Here is a 12,116-nt window from a genome sequence, read left to right as displayed (position 1 = left end):
AATTTTACTTCGCATTTGATCTGTTTTCTTTCTTAAAATGCGTGTTGCCCTTCGCAGCAGGAATGCAGCAAGCTTCCTTTTCCTCTTCAAAATCAAAACTTCATTAGCAACACGATCAAATACAGATACAAGTGTCATGTCCCCCAGCGCACTGCACCTTTTAAATGGGGAGTTATCCACTGTTTCAAGATCACATCTTGTTTGTTCATTGATGGGCTTTTAGACATTCACCGTTTATCAAAAAAATCAGGAGAGGTTATTTTTTGGGTCAGGCGACACAAAGAAGTCCTTAAAGAGCTACAGGTTGCAGACCTCTGTGTTAGCCTGTGCTGAAGCTTGTGCCAGTGTATCTACGCTGCTCATGGTTAGCTTTAATCTAGCTCATTTGGGTAACACAGTCCTTTTTACCCATGCTAGGCTCACATCTTCACTTGCCATGTAACCTGTCCTGAGGTTGCTTCTGAGACTTGAGTAATGAAAGTTATGTATCTGGGGAAGCCAGTAAGATCAGAGAACAAGAAGTCGTCCGGTGGCACCTTATAGACTAACAGATATTTTGGAGCATAAGCTTTCGTGGGGCAAAGACCCACTTTGCCCATAAAAGCTCATGCTCCAAAATATCTGTTAGTCAAAAAGGTGCCACAGGACTTCATGTTGTTCTCGAAGATACAGATGAACATGGCTACCTCTCTGACACTTGTCAGTGAGATCAGAGTGAAAGAAGGCACTCTGTGGACACTGCTGTGCTGGGGTCTCTCTGGAATATACCCACTCCTCCTGGGGTCGGTGGGTCTGATGTTCCTGCTAAATGGACAGCTGCCTCTGCTGGCCCAGTTCGCGCAGAGGAGGGGCTGTGTTGCTGACTGCCATTCGCAAGGGTTGGAGATGCAAACACAGCCAAGTTGGAAGCGAGAGGAATGGCCCTTGAAGTATTGCTGGTCCCTTCATGCATCATCAAATCTGGATGCAGGGCAGGAGTCTGGCACATAGTGTAGGCCTAGGATGTGTCTACACTATAGGGGCTAGGCCAGGCTAGATACAGCCTGCACCAGCCAGTGGGTTTTCCGTTGGTATAGGATGGTTACTTGTAGCAACAGAGGCACTCCGCTGTCACATAGCTATGTATATGCTGGGGGCTAGGTTGGCATAGTTATGTCGATTAGGGGTCTTTCAAACCATTGTAGCTTTGTTGACAGAACTTTTAAGTATAGGCCAAGCCTTAGACTGGACTTCAACTCTTACCCCATCAAATCACCCTGTAAACTCTCTGCCTCGGGGGTTATGCCTGTCCTGCATCTTGACCTTTTTTCCTGTCCCACCTATAGTAGGTAGTTGCCACTGCAGTACATTAGTGAACTGACTTTTTTTTCTGTATGCAGATGAATGAATTTGGAGCTGGGCCAAGTGCTAGTAGGCAGATAAGCTTCATCCTTGACTTGCTGCTTTCTGTGCTATTCCACTCAGCCTCTCTTGCTGAATTGGGACTGTTTGCTTTGCAGTGGAGCAAGGGGGATTAGGCTGAGACCAAGTTAATTCTTTGTGTAGCTTAAGCAAGGAAGAGCCCACATTCCCAGAGGTGGACGAGAGAATGATTCAATGTTTGGGCAGGAAGTTAATTTCTTCATTTTAATGCATCTTGTTTTCTCCCCCTTATCCCAGGTCTCGTTAACCAAGATGAGCGGAACACCCAAGGTACAAGTGATAGCTTCTTCAGCTCCAAGGTGGCAGTATTTGCTGCAATTGGTGCTGGCTGTGTCATCTTCATCCTCATCATCATCTTCCTTGTGGTCCTCCTGATCAAGATCCGCAAGCGGCACCGGAAGCACACTCAGCAGCGAGCAGCAGCCTTGTCATTGAGTACCTTGGCCAGTCCCAAGTGCAGCGGTAATGCAGGTTCAGAACCCAGCGATATCATCATCCCCTTACGGACTACAGAAAATAACTACTGCCCTCACTATGAGAAGGTGAGCGGGGACTATGGGCACCCCGTCTACATTGTCCAGGAGATGCCCCCTCAGAGCCCTGCCAACATCTACTACAAGGTCTGAGGAGCAGCCTCGGCAACCTACCAATGCAAGAGCACTAGAGAGCTGAGGGCCCCTGGGGTCAGCCGCTGGCTCTCCCCATTAGTGTGCTCGCTCTGTGAGGGAGGATGTGAAATGAACCCCATGGCAAGACCAGGGGAGCACAAGGGTCTCACACCAGATAGTGGATCACTCGCTCGCACGCTCTCGCTCTGTTCTCCCCTTTGTATTTAGTTTTGTAGTTCTCAGCTTTTGTAATCCCAAGACTTGAGGGTGGGCCTTCAGCATCCTCCTCCTGCTTCAGACTGCATCCTGGCTCTAGACGCATCTAGCCATGATGTGGCCCTAGCTGCATGCAGCAGCCATTGTGCGTGGGCGCTGTGCCTTTCCTCACACCTATCCCTGGTAATGCCAGAAAACTCTGCACCCTCTTGTTTTGGGGAGGTCCCTTTCAGCATTTCCATCTATAGTATGTTAAGTAGTCTTGTGTTTGGGGCTGTGCTTTGATCCAGGATTGTCCTAAGAATTGGATTAACTTGTGGGCCCCAGAGAAGAACCTCCACTCACCTGAGGAACGAGCAGCTTGCGGCAGCACTTTGCGTAGGTGTGTCAAGGACGTAGACCCTGTGCAGGGAGGAGGCTGACAAACCCAACCAACTATTATTATAATTATTATTTTTTTTTAACTTTTGTAATGTTTTTATTTTTTGTGAAATATTGGTGGGACTCAGAGCCACCACCTGCAGCCTTCTGGCATGCTCTTCTCCCTCTGCCATGCCAATCCCCTGGCCGTGCTCGGCCAGGACACAGACTCTCACCTTCTGTCGTCTTTGCCATTTTAAACTTTTGTGTTCAATTTGTAGTGGTCAACTCTTGCTGGTCTGCTTAAAGCGAGGTGGGGAAAAATAACTGAAATGGTCGGTGCAAGTGAGAATCCAGGGCTCTACCCCATACCACACAGAGCCAGGAGCCTTAACCCCTTCCACAAGACAGTAATCTTGGTGGGAACCCCTCCAAAGGTCTCTCTTCCTCCTAGCGTGTTCCTCACCTGATCTCTTTTCCTAGGACAGAGGCTGAGCTAGTTTCTCCAACGTCTGGGAGAGGACAGCAGGACAACGTTCTATGATCACCTCAGTCCGGCTGGATGTGGGCCAGGACTGAGAGAAAAGCTTTCAGTAACTTAGCCACAGTGGGTTCATTCTGGGCTCTCTCGTTTTTAGCAGATCCTGAGGTTGGTTTGCTCTTTGGATTCAGGCCACAGTGCTTCCATTTTTGGAAGGGAAACTGGAAGTGAGTTGTGCCTGCTCTGAAGCTGGTACTTCATGTGTTTTCAGGAGGCTAGAGCAAGTGTTAAGAGAGCAGGAGAAGGTGGCTAAGAGGAAGAGAAGCAAACTGCATCAGTATTGGGAGGTGGGAGGCGAATATTCATGGCCAGAGCCAGTATGCAGTTCTAGCACTGGCTGGGCTGGGGAGGCCTGGAAATGTTAGCTCAAAAGCTGTCTAGGCTCCCATGTGACTCTGGCAGCCTCGCCCTTCCACAGAGAGGAGCTGGGCCTCTCCTCCCACTGTCGCTTTCGTTTTTAGAGCTCTTACAGGTGTTTGATGCCTGGCATTTTCCCTAGTGACTGCCAGGCATGGGGCTTGTTTTAACCACTGTGCTGACATCCTGGCTGGCGGTGCTTGTGAGGCAGGCAGAGACTTGCCAGATGTCTTGCTGTGTCTCATCTCATGCTAAGTCTCATGGCTGAACGGTCTTATTTCCTTTCCCTTCCATTTCTGAGAAGCAAGGTTTTGGTTTATCCAAACTGAATCCTTCCCTCTTGCATTCTGGGAGCTGGCTTATTTCCACCCATTGCTGCGTCATTACAGATCCTTTTTCCGTGGGAGAGGTATCCTAAGCCTGAAAGAGGTGCCCTTAATCATCACTACTGAGGCTTCTGCCTATTAGCATTGGAAGCAGGTATCTGCCCCATGCTACCACTGCAGGAACCTTGTGCAGAAGGAGTTAAAACAAATCTTGTGATTGGCTAGTTCTAAGAGCAAAGCCAGTCAATCAGCACTAGAAGCAGGGCTTAGCTCCTCCATGGCTTCAGCAGACCCTGTTGGTTGCTGTTGTTATGGCGTGAGCACCAGTCAAAGGCCATGCTCCATCATCTCCTGATTTACCAGCTAACAGATTACCCTTTCTGGTTCCCTTCCATGCATGCATGTGTTCCATCTTGCAGGGTGGGAATGGCTGTGCCCTGTGGCAGAGAGCCTTTCTCATGAACATTGCAGTTCCTTGCTGTTATGGCCCCAGATTAGGTGTAGCATGACAGAGCAGCAGTATTTGCATTCATGACTGGGATCTTGGAGTGTCCTTCCATGCTGACCTTGTTGCGTCCAAGGGTAGCTACTGCATTCCAAGTCTGTCCTTGGGCAGATGTCCCAGCATCTCACAGAAATGTAGGGCCTCCGGAGAACAAGTGTTAATCTGCTTTGCTGACGCAGGACCAAGTAAACGTAGCCCATCCTCACAAGTGTTCAGCGGCTTTTAGGAGCACATTAGACAATGATGAGGATTCCCCAGTCAGGCGTGGGGAGCCGATGCCAGAGTTTAATTACCCTTAACATTAGAAAGTTTTCCCTAATATTTAACCTGAATCTCCCTAGATGCAGTTTAAGCCTGTTACTAGTAGCTTGTCCTACTTCAGTGGATATGGAAAACAGTTGATCCTTGTCCCATTTAGAACAGCCTTTCATGTATTTGAAGGCTGTTATCAGGTCTCCCCGCATCTCAGTCGTCTTTTTTTCAAGACTAAACACGCTCAGATTTTTTTTTCCCCCACCTTTCCTCAATGTTCAGGTTTCTCAGCCCTTCTTTCTCTTTTGTTCCTGTGCTCTAGACTCTCACCAATTTATTCAAGTGTAGTGCCTGGAATTGGCACCCCGGTTCTCTAGCTGAGGCCTAAAAGAATAATTGTCTTAAGTGTGCTGTGATGTCAAGGTGAGAGCCGTGGCTGCCACCACTTCATGCAGGAGAATGGATGGGAGTGAGAGAACTGCTGGTTTGTCTCTTGTCTTTCCCTGTGGGAAGTGGCTGCTCTGGGAGGAGGTCTAGCGTGAGGAATAGTAATTGTTGAGGGAAGCCATTCCCTTCATCTCATCCTTGGCCAAAATAGTGAAGATATTCCCAGAAGACAGAACATCCTTTCTCCCTCCTTGTCTTTTCTGAGAGCTGCAGGTATGGAGCAGGGGAAAAGTCATGGTTCCACTCATTCAGGTCCTGCTGCGCTGTGCGTGGAACTTAGGAGTCATTCAGTCTGCTGGACTCACTCTGAGGCTGCCCCCAAAGAGCACGTGTGGTGCTGCCATCTGCCTTTCCCAGCCATACTTCTGGGCAGGGATTCCTCTCTCCACTAGTCTGCTGGATCCAGTTTGCGGATCCATGAACGGAAGTGGCTAGAGCAGTGTCTTGAACCGACTTTGGAGTTGCAGCTGTTGCTGTGCAATGGGAGCTAGGGGCCCACAGCACCCATATCAGCCTCCACGCTGGGTCCTGCTTATGGTGCTGGGCTAGTAGTCTCACCCTTCCTTCCGTCTTCCCAGCACGTTTCTCTGGTGTGAATTAACTGTTCACATGTACCGCTGGCCCCAGAACTGGCTGTTTGGGCGTGCACAGCTGGAAAGCACCTCCATGCAGTGAGCACCTGGCTGCAGGCGGCAAGGGGAGATGGGGCCCACTCCAGGTACAGCTCAGCGAGCGGGGAGAGGAACGCAGCAGCAGCACGCAGAGGGCAGCTGTCCTAGTCTCATTACAGTTTGTCTCTCCTGAGTCCTGGCCTTGTGCCTTCTCTCGCTAGCCCAGGGCACTTATTTGCGGAAGGCAGGAGGGCCTTGGGGCCCATGGAGACCCAGAGGGGAAAGCGGCCACCGTGCACTGTGGAAATGGCCTCCTGTGGGCTGCGGCCAAGAGCAATTGTTCAGTTTTTTAGAAATGGAAAAACGAGCCCAGAGTCATGCAGAGCGGCATTCTCCCCTCCCGCTCCTGGCGATCCCAGACAGGGCAACAAGCAAGATCCCTTCCCCCCTGCCCTGGTCCATTTTCCTCAGCGCAGTGCGGGGCACCAAACCGGCTAGAGCCGTGGCTGCCTTTACAGTGGGAGAAGAGCCTTAGAATCACAGGGAACGTGTGCTAACCTGACACCCTTATCCCTCTCTGTTGTCTCTGGCCTGAGGCGCAGCAGAAGGAACACAGTAGACCTGCTCAGCTGCCAGCCCCTGAGAGATGGCAGGATTGAAGGAGGTTTCCTTTTGCACCTTTCAGTTTTGCTCCCTTCCCAAATGCACCTTTCCTTCCCCACTGGGGTGTCTATGCAGGGTTCCGTGCTGTGCCACCGAGCTGCCAGGCCACGCAGTGTTTTTGCCAAGGTGTTTCTAAAGGGCTTAGACAATAGTGCACTTTGAGGTTTGCTCAGCTGAGGTCCTCAGCCAAGGTCCAGGTTTTTCAGGCCTCCCCCGAGGATTAATCTGAAAGAAATCCCCCAGATCAGCAGCCAGTTTTCAGGTGCAGCCATGAAACAATCAAGATGTTAAAGCTGGAGAAGCCGCCCAGCCTGTGTGTGTGGTTAAAGACCCATCTGTTTACAAGGACTTTCACCTCACAGCCCAGAAAGGAGTGACTGATAGTGGTTTGAGACGCAGGTGGTCAAGATGGGGACATGCGTGGTGGGAAGGACTAGGAAATGCAAAGGGCCTGGCAAGATGTTTAAACCAAAAGTAAATAAATCCAATGATTTCAGCTTCTAATATTGGCTGTCCAGTAGATTACTGCCCCCTTAATGCGGTGACTGTCCACTTTTCCTTCCCCTGCCTTTCCAGGAGTTTTCAATCTTAGTGCTATATTGCTAATGAAGGTGCAAAATCCCCCATCATCAACAGAATGTGGGTTGCTGGGTAGTAACACACATAAACTGAACTAACTCCTTTAGCTGTGGGCAGCTGAAAAAACTTGTAATCATGTCCAGGGGTGAAATCTGAACTGTAAACTTGCTGCACACCTGTCTCCTGGTCCTGCAACTGAGTGTCCCTTTTGTTCTTTTAACTGAAAGAATTGAAGGTGTTTTTGGTTTTGTGTGTAAATACTAGTCTTTTTGGAATAATGTAAAGATGTTTTGTATAAACTCTGAATTATTTTCTGGTTGCTTTTTCTTAGAAAAACAAATGAGAACTTAAAAAAAAATAACTGCAAGAACGGGTGTAAAACATTGTCATACCGTGATCAAATTCAGGAGGCTCATCAGCAAAAGGGTGTGTGTACGTGCGCACTTTGGGGGTGGGGAGGAATGGGGCAAGGTTGAAACCAGCCTGGATTGTGTTATAAAAATCCAAGCTCCAAAACTACAACCCCAAGAAGATCAGAAATAGGTGGAAGCTATGAAAGCTGCTTTGGGTGCCCAGCTTGCCTGTCCATGTATGTTAACCCATCACTAGAGAAGGAAGAAGTTGTGCAGCAACAGCCTAAGCTACAGTGGGGATAGTGGGATCCCTTGGAATAGATGATATATTACAACAGTCTTTGCACTGCAATTAAATTGCAGCTACTTCATGCCCATTTCTAGCTGCTGCTTTTTTTTTCCATCTTTCCTTTCAACTTCTTTCCTGTCTCCTGACTTTCTTCTCCCCGACTGCAATAATTTTACAAACTGAACGCTCCCCTGACTAATTCTTATTGGTAATGTTCCCAACCCTTGCAATACGTGGGGGTTTCCTAAAGCCCCAGACGCAGCAGTTGTGTTCTCTGAGAATCCAGGCCTCTGATAGGAAAGTTCTAGTCCTTGGGGTTGTGAAGAAAAGCTTGAAAACATGACCCTGGTGCACTCAAAATGCTCAAAACAGCTGGTTTTCAAATACCACCTGCTTTTTTGAAAATCTCAGCCAAATGCTTGAATTTGGGGGCGGGGGGGTCTACCTCATGATTTTTTGAGTTTGTGGAGTTATCAGGGCTGGGGTAATATGGTAACTCATCCCTTCTTTCTAGCTGGTTAGTGAAAGCTAAATGTCCCCTGTCTCCCCACGCCCTGCCACACAAACGCAAACTCTTTTCTGTGCTGATGCCTTCGTGTTAACAAAGTGCACTCTGCCCAGTTAAAGTGAATGAGAGGGGAAGTGCCAGAGGTCAGTGCCAAGAGGGGAGAGGGGCCCATGCCTCAAGGGAGCTTTTTCCAGCTCTGTCACATCCACAAATTCCAGGTGGTTCCGGGATGAGTGAGCGGTAATAGGTCTGTCTCCGAGGTCCCAGTCTGTGGTGATCGCCCTCCATCCTACAGCTGCAGGTCACATAGTTCTGCCAAAAATCTGCATTGTAACAACGCAGTGAGTTCCTGTGAGGGGGTTGCTGCAGTGGTGCCAGGTTCTTTGGAATGTGAAGATAAGATGATGAGGTGAAAAGGGTCAAGAGAACCTATTGTCTTCATGGCAGTGCGCACGCAAACACACCCTGTAACATGACATGCTCCGGTGTTTCAGAGATGTAAACAGACACACGTTCATGTGCGGCCTACGTACTGTGTGTGTGCAGATACACCCTGGCATGACAGATGAGCCCATGCATCATACCATGTGCATAGCTGGGTCATCTCATTAAATACCACAATCCAGTATTCCGCAGCAAATTACACTTCCTCCTGTTTTCCTAAGTGGGGGACCTCCTTAACTCCGTGTGATCAACCAGTAGCACTGCTGCCTCAGCCGCCTTTGCCTACCTGTGCTGGAGCAGTGACGAGTCATCCGGCTTTCTGGCTGGATCATACTCTCACCTTTCCTTCCTGCAGAGCAAATACTTCCTTGTCCCTACAGCTGAAGCTGCCAGTCGGGTACCCCAACCACACAACGTGCGGCAGCAGTCGTCCCCTTGGGCGTCCTTGGGGTGCCAGTGAGCCACACAAAGCAGGGTGATTCAGGAATGCAATTTGGGATCAGACCAGTGGTCAGACTGCCAGTGCTGTGCGCCCTGCTGTTGTAACTGATGTGCTCATCTGTATGCAGAGAGTACAGAGGCTCTCCAGCCACAGGGCTAATAGGCGTTTCACATTTTGCCTTCATTAACAGAATTAAAGTACTCACCTTCTCTTCAGCCTCTCCTGAGAGTAGCCGTCCACTCACACCTCTCCGCGGCAGAGAGATGACTCGGTTGGAGAAACACTCCAAAATTTGAGTATCTCTTCTCGTCCATAATCGTTCCTTTCCCAGCCTCACAATGAATTGCCAGGTGCAAAGTATTTCTCCGCGCCCTAGAGCACAGAAAGTCAGTGGCCAAGCATCTCACTGGCTGTTTGATCATCTCTTGGTTTGTATTCCTGTTTCATCCAGGTGTCAAGTTTTGGTTTGGTTTCTGGGCCGTGGCCCCCAGCGCTTGAATCCTGTTGGCCACGCTCACCCAAACCATGTATTCTTCATTTTTTGTCATGTTCCTTTTTTTATTCCTTCGCCTTTTACACAGCTGCTTTCATCCAGTATCATATCATCAGTAATCAGTAATATGGAATCTGAATTCCATGGAGCCATGATGGAACCTGATATATTGTTAAATAAAAGATTTTTTTCCTATGGAAACCTGTCAGTCTTCTGTGTGTTTTTTGTTCCTGCCCCAGACTATTTTTTGGAAATCCTGTTGAGGAACTAGCTAATTCAGGGAGCTGCCAATGGGCTATGAAATGAGTCCTTGAGGTGCTGAATGCTAGACTGAGAAACATTAGGAGGGAATTTCTTGATTTGGACTGTTTAAAAAAAATGGTCGTGCACAAATAGTTTCACCATTAGTTTCACACACACAGTTTCATTTATTAACTAATAAATAAATGTGTTAGTTTTTAAGGTGCTACAGGCCTGCTTGTGTTTTGTGTGAGGGTACAGACAAGCATGACTACCCCTGAGACATAAATAGTTGTGGGTATCCAGCAGTAACCCTGTTTCCCGTTACTTGTCTTGTTTCCTTTCTGTGCTGGGTACAGCTCCAAGCACCATGGGGTGCTGAGCCTAACTGCAGCCTTAACCTGCAATATGAAATTGTCACTGCTTTGGATCAGGCCCAAATTAGAAAAGCTTCAGTGGGCTCTCTCTGCCTGTCATTATTGGCCTCTAGTAAATAGTTTTGGTAAGAGGTTATGGTCCTGTACGAGTGGCATAGGATCCACATCATGCAAATATCCAGTGCCAATGGTTCCAGGGGCTTTTGTCTCATCCAGAAAGCACACATGCCATAACAGAGCTCTTCTGCCTCCCTGAGGCAGGGCCAGAGGACCTTGGCAGTGGGCTGCTGGCAGGAAACCTGGTGTTCCCCAGAATTTCACTGGGGCTTTCAGCTCAGCATCTGCCACCAGCACCGAATAGCACCTGTAAACATTAAACAAAGTCACAGGTGCATCAAAGAAACAAGTCAGGCTCTCTCTCCATTCGCTTGGGTGAAATAAGGATCTTTGTTCCTTGGCACAAATTCTTTACCTGAGATTAGAACTCTCTGCCTGGACCGTTGTCCTTGGCTGCCATGAGGAAGCCTCATGAAACCCAGCCAGCAAAAGCTGCCTGAAGTAGGGAGTTGGCACCAGCAGCCAGAACCACGAGCATTCCCCACCTGCACTGAAGACAGTGCCCCGAGGTTGTGCATAATCTCTGGGGGCATTGCCCAGGGTGGAAGTATAGGCCCCCTTTTGCTATTGATATTTCTTTAATCATTCCTCCATATAACTTAATTTAATAAGTTATTAAAAAGTCATTCTGGGAAATGGCAGTAATAAAACCTTAACAGATGGTGCTATAACCAGCTCCGAAACGGCTCCACCATCACTACTGCTCTGCCTATTTATAACCTGCTTTAATACAGGGCTTTACATGACTATAAAGTACCGCATAATGCAATAAATAATAGATGAGAAGCATTAGCAAAATGGATCCCCATGCCACTGAGCATGGAGCAGTTCCGCTTTGCTTGGTCGCTTCTCCCTGCATGTCAGATGGGTTCTGAGGCCACTGGTTGCCGTCCTGTGCTTCTCTATTGCAAAGTGCCCGCCTGTGTACTCACTGCCTATGCATCATCTTGGCAGATGGGAGACATGCTGTTCCCTTCCCCTTGGAGGGAGAATAGGGAAACCAGCTGCACAATGAATTGTCTGCTCCTGAGCTGAAAACTGTCCAGGAATTACCTAGGTGATTGGCTGTGGCAGTCCTTCATTTCTGTCCTGCACCGAGGGCTGTTTGATGCTGGGAATTTGTATTTGACAGGGCTTTCTGTTCAGCCTTGTTCTGCCTCAGAGGCAGCTGTACTTCATTAGTTGGGGCCCTTTGACCTGAAAGGGGCTCAGAGATGGGAGATTCCTCTCTCCAAGTGGAATGGAAAGTGTGAGGATGTTGCTGTCTCTCTCCACCCACTCACCTGCCGAGATGATTGTATACTTAGGAGAACTGGAGACCTCTGGCAGCCTTCCTCCTTAGCAGCTCTGCCGACAGCCCCTTTGCCATTGCTCTGCTTGCCTCCCTATGCCAAATTAAAAGCCACTCGGCATGTGAAATACAAAGACTGTGATTTATGTCAGATAAAATCTTTGTAGAAATGATCCAAGGGAATGTGAAATGGCGAATTCATTTCCTGTGGAGGAAGCTCCTGGTGGGGCGTGTTTAATGCACTCCAGGCATATGTCTGTGGGATTCCATAGGATACAAGTCCTCATAAAGGAAAATGATCACCTCGGATTCTGCAGGGATGAATTCCTACCTTAGAAGAGGATCTCTTGTATATTCCTGGGGTTTGGACTGGGAATCGGGGCATCTGACATTGTCTCTTCTTACTGAGAAAGATGGCAGATGCTAAATCCACTGGTTCAGCAACCTCCGAAGATGCATAGACAATGTCAGTGTAAGGGAAGAGATCCCCCAGTGTCATCCTATGGGACTCGAAGACAGAAGCTTTTGGGATCATCTGGGATGAAATGCACCTCAGAAATATGTCCTGATCAGAGACACTGCAGGAAGCAGGCAGGAGTAGGCTGGTTAGAAAGGAGAAAGCTGATAATCATGCATTGAGCTGCTCTAACTAGTAATGAATGGGAAAGGGAGAGA

General features: G+C 48.5%; 1 protein-coding gene across 1 annotated transcript in view; it reads left to right on the top strand.

The window, feature by feature from the left end:
• Window positions 1-7,691, top strand: part of EFNB1 (ephrin B1) — a 123,996-nt gene extending 116,305 nt beyond the window's left edge. The window contains exon 5 of the mRNA XM_075007741.1: window positions 1,660-7,691. Within this exon, the coding sequence (XP_074863842.1) occupies window positions 1,660-2,048 (389 nt within the window). The 3' untranslated portion in view covers window positions 2,049-7,691. The remainder of the gene's footprint in view (window positions 1-1,659) is intronic.
• Window positions 7,692-12,116: the final 4,425 nt, after the last annotated feature.

This window comes from Carettochelys insculpta, chromosome 13 (assembly GCF_033958435.1).
Source record: "Carettochelys insculpta isolate YL-2023 chromosome 13, ASM3395843v1, whole genome shotgun sequence".
In the NCBI taxonomy this organism is placed as follows: Eukaryota; Metazoa; Chordata; order Testudines; family Carettochelyidae; genus Carettochelys; species Carettochelys insculpta.
Note: the sequence above shows the minus strand (reverse complement) of the source record. Positions and strands in the feature narration are given on the sequence as shown.